The sequence below is a fragment of the Microtus ochrogaster genome, unplaced genomic scaffold (genome assembly GCF_000317375.1).
Source record: "Microtus ochrogaster isolate Prairie Vole_2 unplaced genomic scaffold, MicOch1.0 UNK3, whole genome shotgun sequence".
Taxonomy (NCBI): Eukaryota; Metazoa; Chordata; class Mammalia; order Rodentia; family Cricetidae; genus Microtus; species Microtus ochrogaster.
This window is the reverse complement of record NW_004949101.1, coordinates 5,485,573-5,506,214: the sequence shown is the minus strand read 5'-3', so window position 1 is coordinate 5,506,214 and position 20,642 is coordinate 5,485,573. Positions and strand designations below refer to the sequence as shown.

At 43.2% G+C, this 20,642-nt stretch overlaps 1 protein-coding gene across 1 annotated transcript; it reads left to right on the top strand.

Moving 5' to 3' along the window:
- The first annotated feature begins 5,454 nt into the window (after positions 1 to 5,454).
- Otor (otoraplin) lies at positions 5,455 to 8,654 on the top strand. The gene is made up of 4 exons (XM_005365521.3): positions 5,455 to 5,569; positions 5,887 to 6,026; positions 6,896 to 7,003; positions 8,101 to 8,654. Exons 1-4 carry the CDS (start codon positions 5,455 to 5,457, stop codon positions 8,122 to 8,124), a joined length of 387 nt encoding a protein of 128 aa, XP_005365578.1. The 3' UTR covers positions 8,125 to 8,654.
- The last annotated feature ends 11,988 nt before the right edge of the window (positions 8,655 to 20,642 follow it).

Below are 20,642 nucleotides of genomic sequence, written 5' to 3'. Positions count from 1 at the left end.
GAACAGAAAACTGTCTTAGTATAAGCATTAAAAATAAAGAAAATAGGCAGAGCCAAAATTTCTATGTAAAATCCAGATTGTTACAACTTAGATGGGAAAGATATTCTGCCCTCTGATTCTAGCTTAGGGTAGAAAAGGGGGTGATTTGGGTCCAGCACTGGCAGGCTGGACCCAGAGAAATCCTTACAGTGTGTGCTTTTTGCTGGAGAGCTACCAGCTGGAAGTCAACTGAATGTGAACCAGTGGATCCGGACGTCACAGTATCATTCACCAGTATTAGTCCTGGTGACCAGGCCTTTCCTAGAAACACCTACCCTACATATCTCTAACTGTCCCCCGGTGGACCTGTTCCCACATTGAGTGACCTTCCTTCCCAACCAGAAACAACGAAAATCTATGGAGGTGGGGGTGGGAGGTGGGCTTGCTTTCGAAGGACACCAGGAACATTTTCAAATTACCTTACTCTCCTTTTTAATTATAACAGCAATTGTACTTTAATTTCATTCCCCACTGAATTTGGAGTTGGTCAGTGTTTGATTAGTAAAGCAGACTCACCCATAGAATTATATCATCTGAATTAGGATCCAATTTACAGATTTAACAGATATCAGGGCTGTACTTCAAGTCCCTGAATTCTGAACATGGTAAGATCCAATTGAAGCATGATATTAAATTTTAACTCCCATTTGGTGTAGGAGGTCCTATGTGTTGCTTGTATTGGTTAATTAATATAGAAAACTGCTTTGGGCCCTTGATAGGGCAGAACTTAGTTAGGTAGGCAGAGAAGACAGAACTGAATTCTGGAAGGAAGAAAGCACAGAGGGAGACACCATGGAGTCACCCTAGAATCAGACATGCCGAATCTTTCCTGGTAAGCCACTGCCATGTGGCGATACATAGATTAATAGAAATGGGCTAAATCAAGATGTAAGAGCCAATAAGAAGTTAGAGCTAATGGGCCAAGCAGTGATTTAATGAACACAGTGTCTGTGTAATTATTTCGGGGCTAAGCTAACGGCACAGCCAGGATGAACAAGCAGGCCCTCTCCCTACAACACCCATTCTCAAGTCAGAGTGCACATCACCTAGGTAGGGTTATATTATCAAGGATGATCAAGATGTCTGTTTCTTAACTTGGGATTGAAGGGATTGAAACACAGACAGATTCATTTCGTGTGTGTGTGTGTGTGTGTGTGTGTGTGTGTGTGTGTGTGTGTGTGTGTGTGTGTGTACACACGATGTAACCAAGGGATGAGTCTGACTGGTTGAGTCCTCATCTAAGAGAAACACGGATAGGGTGTGAGGAGATGAGATGAAAGATGTCCTTTTAGTTTTTCTGATCAATATGACTGGGTGGGGCATCCCTCCACCAGGATGTTTCGGTGTTTATTGACCTTGTATTTCACACTGTGCTCTAAGATGAGGGAGCTGAATCTGGGATACAATTGCTGAGACTGAACATCTTATCAACAATTGATGTATTGTAATGGTGACTAAATCAGGACTTTGTGCACACTAGACAAGAACCTTGACACAGAATTGTATTCCGGCCGTTTCTGTGTTTCTGTTATTGAGACAGAGTCTCAGTAAGGGTGAGCAGATACGCAGTGAGCAACAGCCTACACACTAGTAGTAGATCAAACTCCTGACCTAGCCTGGGGATTCTCCCTGAAGGAATGATTATTTAAAAAGAAATAAAGGGGTGGGGGGGGGAGAAGAAATAAAGAAAATCTCAAGACAATTATAGACTGAAGAGTGAGACATTGGTGGAGAACAGAGGGCTGTGAGCTGTTTGAACCTAGCCATCAGGGCAAGGATGCTCTCAGGCAGAGTGTTTCTTGATGAAAAGAATCCACTGGTGAGACACAGTTTAGCATAAGTTTATTTAGCAAAGCAAAGCAGAAGAAAGAGCAAGGTGATAGTCTGAGGTCAATCCCTGATTGATGTCTTACCATCTAACCTGGGCGGGACGCTAACCAAAGGGGCACTACTAAGCCACAGCTGCAGTTCCTTGCTCCCTGCACACCTAACTCCCAGAGACAGCTCCACATGCTCCTTAGAAGAATGTCAGGCCGAACAGATAGTTTAAAGATGAAAGGACCGGAGAACATATCTGAAAACCCAGAAAAAGGAGGCAATGGGCTCTGGTCAGAACTTGCACGGCTTCTCCAGTGGCTGCAGTATCTCTGGTGTGGCATTAGGCACAATTGCTTGCATCTGAGTTGTCCTAAATCTAATTAAATTCATATTTGCTCACAGCAAATACTGAAATAACCCATACCTTCCCCGGGTCATAGTGCCTAAAAAGACTTCACATGGCCTTCAGCTTTCCAAAACCAGTTCAAATGTTACATTATTTGTTAACTTGTGTTACCTGTGATAGCTCAGAGTGGTTAACTTCCACCCTGCTGTGGAGTTTGTGCACGGTGTGGCAGTCCTGAGTTTACCAGTCCTGTTTCCTAAAGTAGCTCTAAAATGGAAATTGTCTTTTAAGTCCCATGTAGGCAGCTAGTTTGGGACTGGAACAGTCTGAAGATAGTTGTCCTGTCAGAACTAAGAGTTAATCAGTGTTTGCATTTTCCCACAGATGCTTTTAGACCTGTGGATTAAAGGAAGAAAAATAAAACAAAACCCACCCTGCCATTCTACTTTCCATGGTGGTTTCTAATTCATCCTCTCCTTGATATGAAGCAGGAAAGAGGATTGAAAATCCATTTTAATTTAAAATTGATAAGAGGCGGTAGCTGTGGATCATAGTCCCTCTGGGTGACCTGTGGATAAGGTGGTCAACAAAGGGCACTTTGCCCTTGTGGGCTTTAATTCTATCATCTCTAATAAAGATACTGAGTCTTCTAAATCAGGCCACCTTTATACCTTTCCTGAAAACACCCACATACCCTAAAAACCTTTATATGAACACCAACAAAACAGTGAAACTTGCACACACGTGTTCATATCTAGGCATACATCTACCCCAAGTAAGAAAACTTTTTATTGTAAGTATAGTTTACATTAACCTTCAGAAAAAGTATGCTACACAAAATTGCTTAATTTCTTGTCCCTCATGTTGGTTCTCTGAAGCCACATGGTCAGCCAAATTGAAGAGGACAGACTGTCAGGGAGCTCTAGTCAAGAAACAGTAGATTGGGGGCAGGGTTTCCCCTCATCAGCGAAATGCCTATCCCAAGGACCCTATAAAAAGCAGCTGCATACTGTTTGTCTACCCTGGTGAATGGGAAACTGTTTGGACCAAGACTGTTTTCTTTCAGTGCTAGATCCCACATGCCTGAAGCAGTACCTGGCATACGGTACATGCTCAGCAAATCTTTACCAAACACAACTGTGTATTGATTGCTTCTAAAATGTTGCTGAGACGGTTTTCCAGTGCGAGGGTTTCCTAGCAGTCGGGAACCAAGGAATAATTAAATAAATAAAGTCACACAATGCAACAAAACTTCACACAAGAGACTCTTCAGGGGAGAAACAGAATGGTGGCTCTCTCTGAGTGGGAACAGAGACAACAGCAGGCTGGGGGGAGAGGGTGGGCTCTGTAGGGTTTTTGGAGCAGTGAGCTGGTAGAAGAGTTCATTGTGACATGAAGTATTGCTTGGTCATTAACCATGAGTCATGGGGGTGCGGATTTCCAACTCCTAGCCCCTGGACAAGCCAGGAGAGGGAGATTTTCCACTGGCCTGTACCATTCAGTTCCATTTCCTATGGGAGAGATGCTTAAATGCAGGGATAACTGTTTCTATTGCTGGGAAGGGTCACCATGGCCACAATTCTTATAAAGGGAAACAATAAATTGGTCTAGCTTACAAGTCAGAGGTTTAGTTTAATATTGTCATAGGGGAAATATGGTGGCATGCAGACAAACATGGTGGTGGAGAGGTAGCGGAGAGTTCCACATCTAGTCTGCAGGGAGCAGGAAGTGAGAGACACTGTACCTTGCTTAGGCTTTGGAAACCCCAAAGCCCACCCCCAGTGACACACTTTCTCCATCAAGACCACAGCTCCCAATAATGCCATTCCCTATGAGCCTATGGGGGACGTTTTTATTCAAACTGCCACAGCAACAAACCTCAAATTTCATTTTCTGTGGCCAATCATGGCATTTGCCTACTAATACCTGACCTTAGAGGAAGTTGTTACGGTTTTGATCTTGAATGTCCCTGAAAAACCCGTATGTTAAACATGTGCTCCCCAGACTGGAGTAGTTGGGAGGAAGCAGCACCTTTGAGAGGGGAGACTTACGGAGGGGTACAGTGTCTTTGGGGTGACCCAGAGGGGGTCACAGAGCCTCACTGGCTGTTTTCTCTCCATCTTTTGTTTTCTTGCAATAAGCTAAGTGGGGTTCTCTGCTACTGGCTTCCACCAAGATATGCCTCAGACCCGAATCAACGGGAGCAGGGATCATGACTCTAAACTTCCAGATCTGTAATTCAGAATAAACTATTTATCAGTTGATTGTCCCAGGCATGTGTTGTAGAGAGGGAAAGCAAATTTACCCAGAAATAAAGAGGAATTGCCACCATTTCCTCACCCACTTATCTCTTGGCTCCACATTGGTAGGATCTGGTTGTGGTATGTTATACAATCCACCAGTAGCCCAGGCTAAACATGTCTCCTAAGAAACCTATCACAGAAGACTTGTATGAGATTACTTTATTTATTATGTAAATCAGGAATTTTATTAGATTTACTAAAAATTACTTTTATACTCATGACGTTTTTATTTTTTAAAGTGTTTATGTGTATGGCATGGTGTGTGTATATGTTGTTTACATATGTGTGGATGCATATGTGCTCCTGAAGAGACCTGAAGTTGACATTGGGTGTCTTCCTTAATTTTCCTCCACTTTATTTATTTATATTCTTGTTGAACCCAGAGCTTGCTGATTCCAGTTAGTCTAGCCAGCCAGGTTGCCTCAAGGATGCCTATGTTCATCTCCAGAGAGCTGGGGAAACAGGTGGGGCACCACACCTGATCAGTATTTGTGTGGGTTCTGGGGTTCTGAACCCTATTCTTCGGACCTGCACAGCTGCTATCCACCAAGCTGTCTCCTCAGCCCGTTTTACATCTTGAACAGGTATCTGCCTTCAACAAATGTTTGCTCACAAACCAAAAGGACGGGAGGGCAAAACAGAAAAGTAAACAATGGTTGGTGTTCTCGCAGTCCTCTCAATGGTGCCCTGACGCTGGTGGGCACCACAGACGTGGCAGATGTAGCTTTACCATGGTGCATCATCGCTGTGGAACACCGCATGGAATTTGACTCTTTCTGGAAAAAGAAATGCTGAAAAGCCTCTGGAATCCAGGAGCACACGTTATGAAAGCAGGGGTGGGGTGGCCCCTTCCTATTGGCTGAGTATTTACCCCGGGGGTCTGGCTGTCAAATAAAAGAGCCACTGAAGTCAGGCAAAGAGTGCTAGTAAAAACAGCGACAGGGGAAGATGGCAAGAATATGGATTCTTTTGCTTGGGGGCCTGGTGGCTCTGTGTGGAGGGCATGGAGTATTTATGGATAAACTTTCTTCTAAGAAGTTGTGTGCAGATGAGGAGTGTGTCTGTAAGGAGTTGTTCATGGTTCAGTTTTCGTTATTTTCCTATTGCATGATTGAAATGATGTCTGGATAAAGTCAGATTTTACTTTGTAGTGAATCTTAAATGTGTATGTTCTCAGCACTGCGTCTTGTGGCCTGTGATTGGTGTCTTAACTGTGGAGAATTCACTTGCCTTAGATTTTGCTGCAGCTTTTAATCTTCAGGCTTTCTCTTGTCTGTCTGAAACCCAGGTGGACTTTCATACTTTGCTCAGATGCTTTGCCTTTTTACTCCGAGGACAACCGGTCACTTTGGATTTGTTTGTTTGTTTGTTTTCTTCCAGATACTATTTCTCTGGCTAAAGCACAGGAAGATTACAATGCCCCCGACTGTAGGTTCATCAATATCAAGAAAGGGCAGCAGATCTATGTTTATTCCAAGCTGGTAAAAGAAAATGGAGCTGGAGAGTTTTGGGCTGGCAGTGTAAGATGAAATTGTTTAAACATATGTATTTCTTACCTGTGCTGTTTTTAACTCTTCCTAGTTTTCCTACCTTCAGCCCCTCTACTGCCTAATATTAACTGTAAAGACCAACGTGAGGAATGGAAATGGAAACACAAAAATTCAGATTTATTTTCTGTTACTGTATTTAAAGGCAAGATCTCATAACAAAATTGAAGTTAAGTCAAAATGATGTTTTGAGAAGAAAAGAGCCATGCATGCTGAGGCTTCTACATCACACAGAAGTTGAATCTCGTTCAAAAAATGTCTGAGAAGATTTGCCAAGAGAAAGGGTTGCATGTTAGCAGTCTGTCTAAATGAGAATGTTCCTTTACAAAAAGTTAGAACCCTCCTTGATTCTTCAGGAGCTGCTTTCCCGAGTTAAAATGTACCCACAGACCCTGTGGAGCCCAGGGGAGAATGAAGCATGCTTCTTGTTATCCCAAAGATGCATCCTAAATTGAGGAAGGATTCAATCAGAATGTATTCAGTGGATGTTCCTCAGAATTGTTAAGGAGTGGGAAGTATACAATACTTTAAAATGAGTGTCTATTTGCTTTAAAATTTTTATTGACCTTAATTTTTTTATAGCATCTGGAAGATCTCAGGCAATTCACGAGATTGCAGAAAGCGAAGCAATGTTCAAGTACTGAGACAAATCAGATCTGCCCCACAAAAGACAGACACACAAATCTTTGGTGCTACCAGTGAATTTCAGATTTGCTCTGAATTCCCTGGGATGCAGAGCGAAAAGGAAGCTCTGGCTCATGGAATTTTCATTATGAGGAAAGAAGTTTCTCAAATCCCCTGCCATCAACTTATCCCTGACTGTTGCTGTTCTGGGCACACAGGTTTACAGTGACCACCAGGATGAGATGGGAATTGTGGGTTATTTCCCCAGCAACTTAGTTAAAGAGCAACGTGTCTACCAGGAGGCCACCAAGGAAGTCCCAACCACGGTAAGCATCTCAGCGGTGGCTGGAGGATGACTCAGATCTTGGGGGTAATGTAGACAGGTCCTCAAAAAAGGAGTATGTTCTTCAGCTTAAAGTATATGCTGCATGACACAGGTGCCCAAGGTGGCTTTATGAGACAGTGACGTTTAAGATGTACATACTGACTATCAGCCTTATGAGGATGTCACGCTCCCTTCACACCCTACAGTCACCCTGAGTTTAGCTCTTACATGTTTCCACTTTTAAAGACTGTATTTTATCTTTATCAGGGATATAACTGACCAGTAAGATTATTTATTTATATGTACAACTTGATGCTTTGACATCATAAAGTGATCATCCCACCGAAGCTGATTCACGATTCCCACCTGCCACCTCATACAGTTATCCTCCCTCCCTCCCCTCCTCCACCCCTGTCTCATGTGTGTGTAGCAATGGAGACTGACCTAGCATGATTCAGTTAAACAGCACAATTCTCTTTCTGTTTTAAATGCAAGTTATCCTGGAAAGGTATCTCTGGCATAAAGAAAGAAACTAAAGAATCACTAAGCTGTTCTCCCTGATGGTTTTGTGAAAGGTAGATTTATTTATGAAAAGTAGATTGAAGGAAAAAAATCAGCACCTGTTTTTGAGAAAGTCAAAATATTCTAGAAAATCCTTGGAGTCTGATTTTTCTGGCAGATAGACTCTACTTATGCATGAAATAAAATCCTGCTCTTCCCTCTGCCCTGGGGCCCTGTAAACAGTGGCGGAAATAAAAGATCCTTTCTGAGCTCCTTTGCATGATGGTTATTTTGAAGTAAGTTTCCCAAGCTGATGGCTGTGCTTCAGACATAGCCCAGCCTAATGGATGGGGCTCACCTGTCACCACGTCGCTGCACTGTGCTCCACCTGTCAACTACAAATCCGAGGTAGACTTGAAGACCTTCGTTTTAAATGGTATTTGACTGGAAGTGATAATTCTTTCAAATCCTTAGGTTTTCAGCCTTGACTGATCATGAATCCAAAGTTCTCTGTTATAAAATCTGATTTTAAATTAAAAATGTATATGTGCATTTTTTTTTGTCCAGCCTGAAAGTTCAATCTTTTCCCCTTCCCAGGAGATTGACTTCTTCTGTGAATAAGAAATTAGCTAACACTGCAGATAAAATGGAAACACCAATGATGAAAACAAGAAATGGAAATAACCAAGCTGGTGTATCTGTGCCTTTCCGGCTTTGCCTGATGGCAGGAGTACAGATCTAGAAGGAGGCAATCTATGGGAACTGTCAACTCGGCCTGGTTTGCTTGCCCCGTCTTCCCAAGGGGTGGCCACAGGGTACTGTTTGAATCACATCAGTCATTTATAACTAGAGAGTTTTCAGTGAAGAGAATCTTCAATCACTCAGTGGTGCACATACAAGGTGTCGTTAGTTTTAAATGGTCATTCTTCCCAGCTCTGGCTTCAGGCTCATAAGCTCCATGAGTTGTACATCTGATTTTTGAATGTGTTTTCTGTTATTTGTCTCTCTGGGCATCTAAAGTCTTAATACTGTACTTGTCAGGGTATTCTAGTATTGTTACTTCTTATATTTGATACCCTTGGATGTGAGAATGCTAAGTATAAAAGAACCTTTGGACTCGTAAATATTTAAACTATGTCTCTGGATTTTTAAAAAAAATATTTCACAAGCTATTTCATGTGGGGGATAGCTTTACATTCTAAAAGATCAATTTGTGTTTAAATCGGTCTGTGTGTTTGTGTTGGGATGGAAATCTTAGGAAGCTCTTTTGGTGGCACAGTTTCCTTTGACTTTGTTGCCTGTCTGGGTCTTTTTAAAGCTTTTAGTCAGCAAAGGGATAGCCAAACCCAGGTCTGAAGACTTTTCCCTCCACTTCTGTCTCTTTCCATACAAATCCTGCTTAGCAAGTGTAATGCATTAAGAAGTTACCTTGGAGTGTTACCAAGGAGTCAAGAGTTCCCTTTTTATAAGCGAACAACTGAAATTCCTGATGCCTGTCACCCCAAACACCAGAGAGCAGAAACAGGAAATGAATTTAAGCGGCATTTTATTCGGAGAGCTGGAAATCTGGGAAGACAGAGTCAATGTCCCCAAATCTGCCATTCTCTCCCCATCTACAGCTGTAGCTAGCAGTGACATCTGCAAAGTTCAGTCTTAGTTCTCTGGTGTGGGTCAGTTTTGCCTCTGAGAGTCAGTGTTGGTGAGTCTACCCCTATTGTCCCATGTTCCCACGCTTTATCAACTTTCTTTGTGCTTCTGTACCCCAAGGCCACTGAGCCTGCACAGAGGCACCTCTGGGTTATGTGTCTAGGTTAAAGGTCAGTCAGCTCCGGTCAAACTGTTAGTGTTGTGTGCCCAGCTCATTGCAGTGTGGACACGCAGATTCCTTTCTACAAAAAGGATCCAGTGTGCTGCTGTAACACGTGAGCATGCCCTATCTTTTCTCCTTTCTACAAGAAGGATCCAGTGTGCTGCTGTAACACGTGAGCATGCCCCTATCTTTTCCCACTGCCTTTGTAGGTTCCCAGTCTCAGAGATCTGAAAAATTTAAATCGGACCCAGAAGAAAACTCCCAGCAGCTTCTGGGAGGAGGGAGTAAGAGGAAGAAAGGAAGCCATGTTTTCTGAGATGGTGCTCTCTTGTCAGCTGCTTCAGAGGAACGGGGTGCTCTTTAGAGAACGGGGTGCTCTTTCTTTAGAGAATGGGAATGCCCAACACGCCAGGGTAAGGAAGCTAGGATTTGGGCTAGCAGTTAAAAAAGAGACAGAAAGTGGAGGAAGGGAAGATTATGTTTCGTTTGTTTTTTAAATTAGAACTCAGAGAGCAGGTTAAGCAGTGAGGATCTATAAGCAACTGCAGGGAGAGAAGGACATGGAGGGTGTGTAGCTCATTGGGGGTACTTTCCCCTCCAGTCTTCTGAATGTGTCTTCAGTTTTAACAGATAGTTTTCTTGAGTGGTGGTTTTTGTCTAGGTGATTGACAGGCCCATTTAGATGAACACTTAAGGGAGTATACAATAGCATGTTTTTGTTATATATGTATATGTATGTATATGTGTATATGTGTGTGTGTGTGTGAGAGAGAGAGAGAGAAAGAGAGAGAGAGAGAGAGAAGAAGAAGAAGAAGAAGAAGAAGAAGAAGAAGAAGAAGAAGAAGAAGAAGAAGAAGAAGTGGTGAAGGCAACCTGAGCCCTACTCCTGTTTTTTTGTAATCTTAGAATCCTTTGAGAGTTGAGATGCCACATTTTACCTAGAGTCAAAGATGCAATTCAGTTATGTTTCTTGCGATAAAAGATTATGTAGCTTGACCTTTGCACACATGAGTTCCCAGCAGCCATGGTCGCCTGCATGAGATCCAGTCAATATTGCAACAGGGAGCTGGGGAGGGACTGCCCCCAACCGAGGAGCTATTATTGACAACTTACGGCTACTAGATGGGAGAGTCAGTTTACTTTATGAGTGTGGTCCATGGTAGGTTGACAGCCCAGTGGATGACCCCACACCCACAATAAAGATAGCACTAATTGAACTCAGTGGGCTATTTTAAAAGGGGAAGAGTCATAATGTTGGAAGAGGGATGTAGGGGTGGGTATATCTGGGAGGAATTTGGGGGTGAATATGAACAGAACATACTGTGTAAATTTTTCAAAGAATAAATAAAATATTAAAATTATTAATATTATGTAATGATATATTAAAGAGAAGTAAAGAAAATGTCTACCACCACACTTTACCAGGAGGAAATGTCTTTCCCTTAGTGAGCAAGTTGTTCCTTAGCTCTACTACCTCCACCCAAAGGTGATACTTCTTTTCTTTATTATGATATGTTTGATTTGTATATCTGTTTTATATATGCATGTTCTCAAGATTGTGTAAAAGCTTCTTGGATACAAAGGGTTTGTGAGGGGGAAAAGTGTAAGAAGTCCTGCTGAAAGTAATTACAGTGAAGTTACAGAAACTGACGAGAGACAAGAGGAGTTGGGACACCGTACAATGTCTAGGTAGTAGACTAGATTTCTTAGGAATCTGTAGGAGTTGGGAGACAGCTTGGTCAGTCATGAGGACCTGAGTGCGGTGCCCAGAACCGAGGTACGAAAACAAGCAATACAAAACCCAACTATGATGGAGAACACTTGTAATCCCACAGCTGGAGAGGTGGAGGCAGGTGGATTCCTGATAGTCACTGTTTAGCAAGCTGAGTCTAATCAAAGAGTCCCAAGTTCCTGTGAGAGAGTCTGTCTCAAACGGAAAGCTTGACATTCAGAGTTGACCTCTGCCCTCTGCGTGCACTCACCTACGTGTGTGCTTGGATAAAGGTTCCAATTCCTTTAAACCTCCATCTTAGCAACTTCTCGCAGATTAGCATCACCTGCATGGCTGGGGTGTAGCAAGAGTTACCTATAACTTACATGCATGATCCGGATACAGGAGAGTCTTTAAGTGGGGAGTGGCATTCAGGCTTCTGTTGTTGGTGTAACAATTGTCTTGCTTCCCAGTTCATTCATCCTCAAACTGTTCCCACATAGCCATGCTTTGGGGGCAGTCATAATTAACTAAGAGCATAATTATGAAAAGGTAGAGGCGACATTCTGCACAAAACCACTCCATGTAGTATACAATACATCACATATACAAATAAATAACAATGAGATTACATTTAAAGTGAGAGGGTTTTTTAACATCTGTGAAACATTTGAGGAAGCAGTGTCCTTGTTTCTTAAGTGAATTAATCTTAAAGATCTATTCTTTCCAGAAACCCATGATTTTATGCTTAGAGTTTTCTGAAGTTGTCTTTAAGGAATGTTGCAAATAATTAGCATACCGTGCACACATGCGTGCACACACACACACACATACTTACATTCAAGGTTCACAAACATTATTCTTAATGTCTGTGGTAGTATATATATATATTTGTCTTCATTTTTAGGAAAAATCAGATGTTCCAATAAAGGGTTTTTCTGTTTGTTTGTTTTGTTCTCTCTCTCTCTCTCTCTCTCTCTCTCTCTCTCTCTCTCTCTGTGTGTGTGTGTGTGTGTGTGTGTGTGTGTGTGTGTGTGTATGTGTGTGCTTGCGTGCGTGCAGGGTAAACAAACTAGGGAGGTACAATGTAGTAAAACTTCTAGTATGCCTATTTCTGGGTCCTCAAATCAAGCTGCAAATCGGAACAAGCAAACAAACAAAAAACCCTCCTCCCCCTCCCTGCTGTCCCATACCTAGTCACCAATGATCTCACTCTCTTTGACATTTCCTTCGAGTGTTTGTCATTAGGGTTGTGGGTAAATAAGTGGCGAAGGGTTCTTTAGAATATTAGTCTTATGATTCCATGGAAACAATAACATGAACCTAATTGATAAGTCTGTGGATAAACAATCCCATCTCTCATTCTCAAATACTTCTTTGGCTACTTCCTGAGAACAAGCAAATGTAAAATAAAAATGCTTTTTTTTTTTTTTAAAAAAAAAAGCAATTTAAGGCAGTTTTATTGTTGTAGTTGTTTTGGTTTTTGTTTATTTTTATTTTGCTAAACATCCTGGGGTCATGCCTGTAGACCTGGCAGCATAGTCCGGCTATCATAGTGTGTCTTTTTGTAGAAGCTGTTCTTCTTGGTGCCAGGGGCCAGGGTCAAGGCTCAGTGGAAGACATCATGTTCAGCATGCAGCAGGCCTTAGTTTCAAAATTAGCTACACACATACACACACACCAGAGGAAGGAGGAGAGAAGGAAGAACAAAGAAAGAAATAAGGAAACAAACCAACAAGCAAAAAGCCACACCTCTTGCTCAGGAGATCAGTGATTGAGACAGCTGCTTTTGCTTCCTATAAAACTGTCTGAGGTAAATCACAGATTAGAATGTCCATCAGATACTAAAATCAGAATCACCCTTCGGCTTTCTGATCATGAATTCAGAAGACCAGGTTCGCACCTGGCCTAGTAAGGCCTCCGACTTACAGTGTGGCGTTGCAGCGGGGAATGACCACATGAATTAACTGTCAGAGTTTAGCAATTTAAAGGCTGACTTAGCGCTGGTAATGTAATGTAATGGTAATCTTAATACTGAAGATGGAGGCTGAAGCAGGAGGATTGCCATGAGTTCACGGTCAGCCTGGGCTACACAGTGAGTTTCTGGGTAACCTGAATTATAGTATGCAGCCATATTTTTATTTAAAACAACAGCCCTCAGAAATAATCTTTTACTAGAAACGATGAAATGACAGAGATGCCTTCATCCCACCCTCTGCTTCCCAGCCTCTTCTATGAAGACATTCTTTGTGGCTTAGTTCATTGTTCACAGGAAACAACAAGACTGCACCCAGCAATGGGCTTTGGGAGCAGTAAAGTTGAAACTCCAGCTATTCCGTAAGTGCGGGAGAAAGATTACTGTTAGCATCGCCTGCGCCTGACCTTAGATAAATGCAGCCTGTCACTGCTGCCCGTGCTTGTTGAGTTTACCCTCGTGGATCAGTTCAATACAGGGAGACAGGGACGTAAGGGTGCTCGTGTAGTATTTAAGCAAATCTCTGGAGAAGGGAGCGAGTGTGTCAGCTCTGAGCGGAGACAGCAAAGGAGCAAACACGAGGAAGATGCCCATTTCTCCAGCAGTCGGCCTCGTCCATCTAAAAATATGAGGCGGGGAGATAGAAAGAAACTACCCCAGCTTCCACTCCTCCTTATTTACCCTTGAAACATGATTTCAGGTCTCCAGATACCTCCTCAAGTCGCATCCCTACAAATCCCCCAGTCCACCGGCAATTTAATCAGGAAAATGGTATATTGATCCATAGGCTTTATATAATGTACTCTCCATATAATCTAGCCTGTTATTAACTAAGACAGAGAAGGCTCCCCACTCCCGATTTGAATATTTTTCTAAATGGAAATGACTTTTCTGTCACACGTGAGCAATCGTTTTAATCACTTTTCTCAAGTGTGCGCCATGCTAAAGTCAGCAGGTTTCAGGAGTGAGAGCTGAGAGGTTGCTGTGAAGTACCTCACCACCTCCCACCTCTGCCTTTCCTCTCCTCGTCCCTTCTCCTACAGCATGCGAATTTATTCCAGCCAAGTGACTTCGTCAAGATCAGAATGTTAATTTGCTTGAGCAATGGTATGTTGATCTGTGAAAATTAACGGCAATGTGAGCATTTAGGTTCTACCCACCAAAGACAAAACACCGAAGCCTTGGCTAATGGGTGCCATGTCACTGGACTTGGGCCCCCTGTGGTTTGCCCACTCTCTTCTGACTTCCTCTCCTTTGTCTTCCCTCAATCCAAAATGATTTGAGGGACTTTAAAAATTAACTTTAAGTATTTCTCTAGATAGAATTACTGTTGTATTGGGGACCAAGCCCAGGGTCTCATGAATGCTAGGCAAATTCCCTCCCTCTGAGCTCTACACCCAATGCCTTTCTGCTAGTGACCCCGTAGATAGATGGATACTCTGAGTTTGGTTCTTAAAAAGAATCTTCTCCCATGCTCTGGACAGTAGACAGAAGAGACATCAGTTGAAACCTACTATGACCCAAGAATAGGTATTTACCAGTCCTGCAGAAAAATGCCACAGGAATGCTAGAGGGGTGGGGGGGGATTCTAAAAGGATGTATTCACAAACTCCAGCACCACATAGAGCAGCCAGGCAGATGACCAGGCGTAAAGGAATTAACATGTATGAGCACCGATGACACATTATTGTGTTGGGTTTGGTTCCTCAGAAGCAGGACCAAAGATGGAGACTTCAGCATAGTTACTTATCAAAGGATGGCTTCAAGGGAAAATGGGTAGCTTGGGGCAGAAGGGCAGGAAAAAGATGAACTTAGCCACAGTGCCACCTCAGGTTAAGTCTTTTGGTGACTGGTTTTGACCTGACCTCACGGAGGACTCTGGGGCATGCTAAATTACCACAGAGTCACCCAGAACTAAGGCAAGGAAACTGAGCTTCCTTTTAGTCTATCACTCATTGGTATGGTCTGAATGAGTTTCCAGATTTCACATGTTAGAAATTTAATCCACAACACAGACATTTAAAATGTTTGGCCTTTGGGAGAGCATCAAGTCATGAGGGTTCTGCTTGTTAATGGGCTCAGGATTGGCTTTGCTGTCAAAGCAGACTCTACAGCATGTACTTATTCTGTCTTGCCTCACACCCTTTACTACATCACCAGAGAGCAAGCAAAAGCTTCACCAGATGCCAGCAACATTCCCTTGGACTTCCTGCCTTCCCAAACTGTGAGCTAAACAACAATTCTTCATAAACAGTATCTCCAGCATTTTACTATGGTGACACACAAGTCGTCGGCTAAGGATGGTAGAGGGTAAGCAACATTCCTATGTAGTTCTGCGTTCAGGCAAAGGTGGTTCCAGCAGGATGTGGGTGCTAGAGATTGGAAATAAAAATTAGTGGAACCTGAGAAGCTCATGAACAGAGGCATCTGCCCTCTGCCCTGACCTCATCTGCTGCAGCTGTCTCTGCATGGGGTCAGTTTTTGCTTTGTTTCATCCCCTCAGCATCTCAGAACATGCACAAAGCCCTCTTGCAGATCCTGGAGCTCCAGCAGCTATTCCAATCCAAGAATCCCTCTGTGACATTCTGCAGGATCCGAAAACTTTAGATGGTAGTCCTGGGAAACTTTGATAGGTCGAGGGTGACCTCCAGTGGTTGGCTTGGATTCAGCACAGTGTGCGACGTTTTAAAAACAAAACAAAACAAAACAAAACAAAAAAAACAGGTATGGTTGTCATGGAAGCATCCAGAATAGTTACTCACGGAGCCCCCATTTCCCCTCTTGTCATCAGTGGATGATATTCAAATCTGCTTGACACCTAGCACAGATAAGAGGTACCGATTGCCTTTGCTGTAGACCTTAAAATAAATTTGACATGTTTGCAAACCCACACCTTCGGGGAGGGCTGACATTTCTCTTTCCAACCCATCTTGCCTGTTTCCTTTTGACATGGGGCCCTGCAGAGTTTATAATTTACTTGGTTTAATTCTTTTACAGAAAGCAGCACTAACACCCTGTGTTCAGAGCGGAAGCTTGACTGGAAAACAATCCACACAACTGGCGTCTTAAATGGCTCTCTGGGGTGACTACAAAGGACAGGACTGTGTCCCCTGTCACTTGGGTTGTAAAGTACAGGAACTGAGATCTGCAGCCAGATTTATGACTGTCTATAAGGTGTTCTCAACACTCTGCTGGGGGTATGGCTAGTGACAAGTATTCCTTCATTTTTCGCTTCAGTGAACAACATCGTTCTTAAGCAAGGGCTATTCTGACTCATCACTGTGGTCTTTCCCTGCCGTCAGCATTTGGCAGTTTCCAGGCACAGCTGGGAAGAACTACTAGTTTTGAGTAACTAAGAACAATGAGCTACATTCCAAAGGAAACGCGCAAAACTTAGTAAAACTTAGCAAGCCAGGTTTGCTGAGCACCTATATTTAGAGGTGCTAAAGACAGCACCCCGTGAAAGGGTACCCTGAACCCCTGTGTGAGCAGCACTAAGGTTGAAGTAGCCTACTCAAAGAGGTGGATTTTGAAAGAACGACAAATGTTGGCCAGGCCTAAGCAACAATCTGGGCAGGTGTTAGTTTTGCAAGTCCACTCTGGAGTGCCCGTCTTTTTTAACGAGCTGGTACCTGAAACATAGGTTTGTGTGAACTTACCGCAGCAGACTCATCATCGGACACACAGTCTGCAACACAATCAGAATTGCCACCTGCAATCGGTGGCGTGTGGAAGAGCACCCACAATCCGCTTTCTCCATAGCTCCCCACGCATTACTCTGGCTGCTTCGTGACATCTCTCCCTGTGGCCTCCCCACCGCATCAGCTCCAGGAGGGCTCCTGGCTTGTGAAGCCCTGACACATGATGAGGTCAAGAGGGTTCCTTGCATTTCTTCTGGAATCCATTTTCCATCTCCTGCAGGAGATAGCCTAATTGCTTTTCAAACAGCGATCATGTCCTCTTTGCCTTACGGCTTCCTCCTGAAGATGATTACAATATCCCATTATTTTTCAAATAAAAATAGCACTTCCTTGCCCCTCTACTGTCGACTTCAATAGCACGAGCTGTCTCTACCTGGCTTGCATCTCTGTTTCCCTTTATATCCCTTGCTTTGCTCTTGTCAACCAGTCTAACCTTTATCTGGAGATCTTCCTAAGCACCCCATTGTATTTAGAGGATCTCTGCATTTGTGGGTACAATTAAAATTTAAACATTGAATACTGGGCTCAATGTTGACACTGTTTATTTCGTGGAGAAAGAAATTATTTAAATATTAGTACAAAATGTGCAATATACTCTGCAGCCCAGGGTTAGGCTCTGGGAAAAAGAGAAAGGTAGCAACCAGCTCTCATATACAAGAAGAGCAAATTCAAAACAAATACATAGCCGACATGCTGGGACACCTTTAGTCTCATCATTATGGAGTTTGAGTTTGAGACCATTCTGAGCTGCACATCATGATCCTGTCAGAGACAGAAAGAGGAAGAGGGAGAGGAGGTGAGACCTAATGCCTCGCTTGAAATGTGTTGTTTCTTTATCCTATCTTCAAAGCATATAGGATAAAGGCTGGATGAAATCTACCCAATTTATGCTCTGGTCTAGGTTGTTCTTGTTCTTAGCTTGAATAAAGCTGGCATGATTTTTTTTTACTTGCTATTGAACTTAAATTTTAATGAATTACAGCCTCATGTCCTCTTGTGACACTGTATTGTTTTCCGGAATGAACTCTGAGCAACAGGGCTGTGAAGCATGGCTACAGGGCATAGCAAGAATTGGAAGCTGAGTGAGGGTTCTCTAAGTCCTGCACTTACCAACTTCTCCAGTCCTGAGACCTGGGAGGGAAATAAAGAAGACATATATGGGGTGAAACTGTCAAGTGGGTGATAGAATAGCATCCAGACCATTAGACAAGTGTGGTTTCTGTAGCGAAAGCTAGAGTGGAGAACTTGGCTCAGACTGAGAAGTCAACATGGATTTCCCATGTCCAAGTTGCCTGAATCTAGGCCATTTGATTATGTAGAATAGAATTCAACTAGCCATGAAGATCAATAATTAATCCTCCTGACTTCGTATAAAAAAGTTGAAAGAACGGTGAGGATAGTAGGTGATGTGGAAACCCAGTCCAGACCACTATGTCTGTGCCGAATCACATATCGGGCCATTTAAGTGTACCCTTGCAAAGCAATCTGGAAATGCCAGGGATTTCACCACCCACCCCAGGAGTAAGTACTCAATGACTGGTGGGGAGTGGTGTATACTACGGGTCACCTCAATGCTGGAAAGGCCTGCCTTACTTGTGTGGTTTCCACTGTCTCCCAGATGTCCCTGACTAAGACTGAATACATGACAGCCTTCTTGTCAAGCCTTCCTTGTGAGTCTTCCTCTCTGCCATACATTCCTGATCTCCTACTCAGGTTCTCTACACTCACTCCTTAAAGAAAGTTTTTGCACTTTGGTCCCCCCCCCTTTTTTTCTCATGGCCTATTTACTGAGAAAAACAAAGACTAATAGCATGATTTTTCCTGCCCTCAATGAGCAAGCCCTCTGCAGGGATCTGAGCCTGAGAGAAAGCTTAGCACTTGACAGTCCAAGCAGCGGTAACACAGCTGCATGTCTTCCAGGCTTTTGGAGAGCCTTGCCATGGGGTGCCTCAGACTGACCAACCATCCTTGGTATTCTTTGCCATCTGGGAAAAAGATCCTAAAGGATACAGTAGCAAAGAGGTGGAAAGTTCCCCTTAAGTTCCCACTTCATAGTACCCTGCCTATGTCAAACAAGGAGAAAAAGCAAAAAAAAAATTTCTCTTCCCAAAGGCTCATCTTTTCCCCAAGATAACCCTAGACTATTACCATGGCAGTGGTGAGCACTACAAGCTGCCTATGTTCAACTCTTTTCAAGATCACATCACCACATAAAGACGCGACAGGACTTGTCTCCACCGTATGTTCCTAGCTGCCTGCCATCCCCAGCCTGCCCTCCCTTTCAGACTCATCACACAGGACTTACTATCCAAACAGGACAGTCCTTTAATTCCTCCACTGCCTGGCAGAAACACGGCTCAGAGCTGTGACAGACTTGTCGAGAAGTCTTTTGGGTGTACTTTATTAAAAGGTGAGATTATGCTTGAAGCAAAGGTTAGGCAAATATTTGCTTAATTCCTTAGAACTCAACAGAAAGAGAACATTTTCCTCTAGTCAAAAAGCGGAGAAAATGGCCTCCAGGTTAAGCAAGGTCTTTACTTAAAGGTCAAGCCCAAATATGATAGGGAAGATAAAACAGACTTGAAATTGGATTTTTTTTTTCCAAAACAGAGAAACTGGTTCCAAGTGGGTATTTGCTTTTTTCTTCAGCTATTCAAGGACAGAGGCAAGAAGTTCATAAATTCAAAGTTAGCTTAAGGTACAGAGCAAGACCTAGACTCAAGATAAAGCCAAACAACAAAAATGTTTCGTGTTGGTTTTGGAAGCATTTGATTTTAGTGCAAATATATACTTGTAATTGAGGGAAACTTTAAATTGTCCCAGGTGCCACCTCTGGTTTAACCAGGAAGAGAGTTCTGCAGCTATTGGGGGACAGTCTTCCTCATCCAGAGCAAGACTCAACCAAATGTTCTGCTCCTCTGTGACACCAGCTTCCTCTGAGCAGCTCCGTGCCCACACAGTCACAGCTGGCAAGAGTTTTCTCTTGGATCCCCTTTCTAGGAGCATGGGTGGAAGACACTAAAGCTGTGATTCTTGTTCCTGTTCTGGGTCTAGAAAATGCATTTCACAGATGTGTGTTGTGCCATTCCATCGAAGGAAGGCATTGCAGAGCCCAGTGAGAAGGGGTGGCAGTACCCAGATTCGAACAGCCTTTCAGAGTTCCTAAAGTCCCATGGGTGAAGGCATCCACCCTTTGAATCAGTTCCAGACATTCCCCACCTGTTCTACGACCAAATTAATGAAGACATGGGTATGCCGTTTGCTGTTTCTCAAGCCCTTGTAGATGCCCACCAAGTGCCATCAACCATTTCTCATTCCCATTTGATTTAATACAACTGTGTCAGGGACTTGTTTGGATTTATTACATGGCATTAAAATAACACAAGGACAGGGATATTTGCTGGATTTTTTTTTTGAGATTTATGGCAGGTGTTTCTGAGACTTTGGTACTTTCAGTCAGGAATTTCTAACTGATAAGCTCCTGCATGGTTGGATTGTCATCTATAAGCGGAGTAGTCTCCAGTTAGTCGCGTAGTGTTTCAGGACATTTCATAACCATTAGGAAAAGGGGAAAGTGGGTCATTGGTGATGGGCAAACCTTGGTGTTTTTGTATGTTCTTGACACCAACCGTGCATTACTCTCTCTATTTACTTGTTTGCCACAATGTGAGCAAATAGTACTGCACACTTGTCTTACATACTCTTCTATTGCTGTGAAGATAAACCACGCCCAAGGCAGTTTAAAAAGCATTTCATTGGAGGCTTGCTTACCGTTTCAGAGGGTGAGTCCATGACCATCATGGTGACAAGCAGGGCAGCAGGCAGCAGACATGGCATTGGAGAGCTTACATCTGATCCATAAGCACACAATAGAAAAAGAGAGGGAGAGAGGGAGAGGAAGAGGGAGGGAGGGAGAGAGAGAGAGAGAGAGAGAGAGAGAGA

Coding starts and splice junctions, on each gene's coding strand:
- Otor (XM_005365521.3), top strand. CDS start 5,455: ATGGCAAGAATATGGATTCTTTTGCTTGGGGGCCTGGTGGCTCTGTGT. Junction 5,570..5,886: donor TGCAGATGAGGAGTGTGTCT/GTAAGGAGTTGT, acceptor GTTTTCTTCCAG/ATACTATTTCTCTGGCTAAA. Junction 6,027..6,895: donor GAGAGTTTTGGGCTGGCAGT/GTAAGATGAAAT, acceptor CTGGGCACACAG/GTTTACAGTGACCACCAGGA.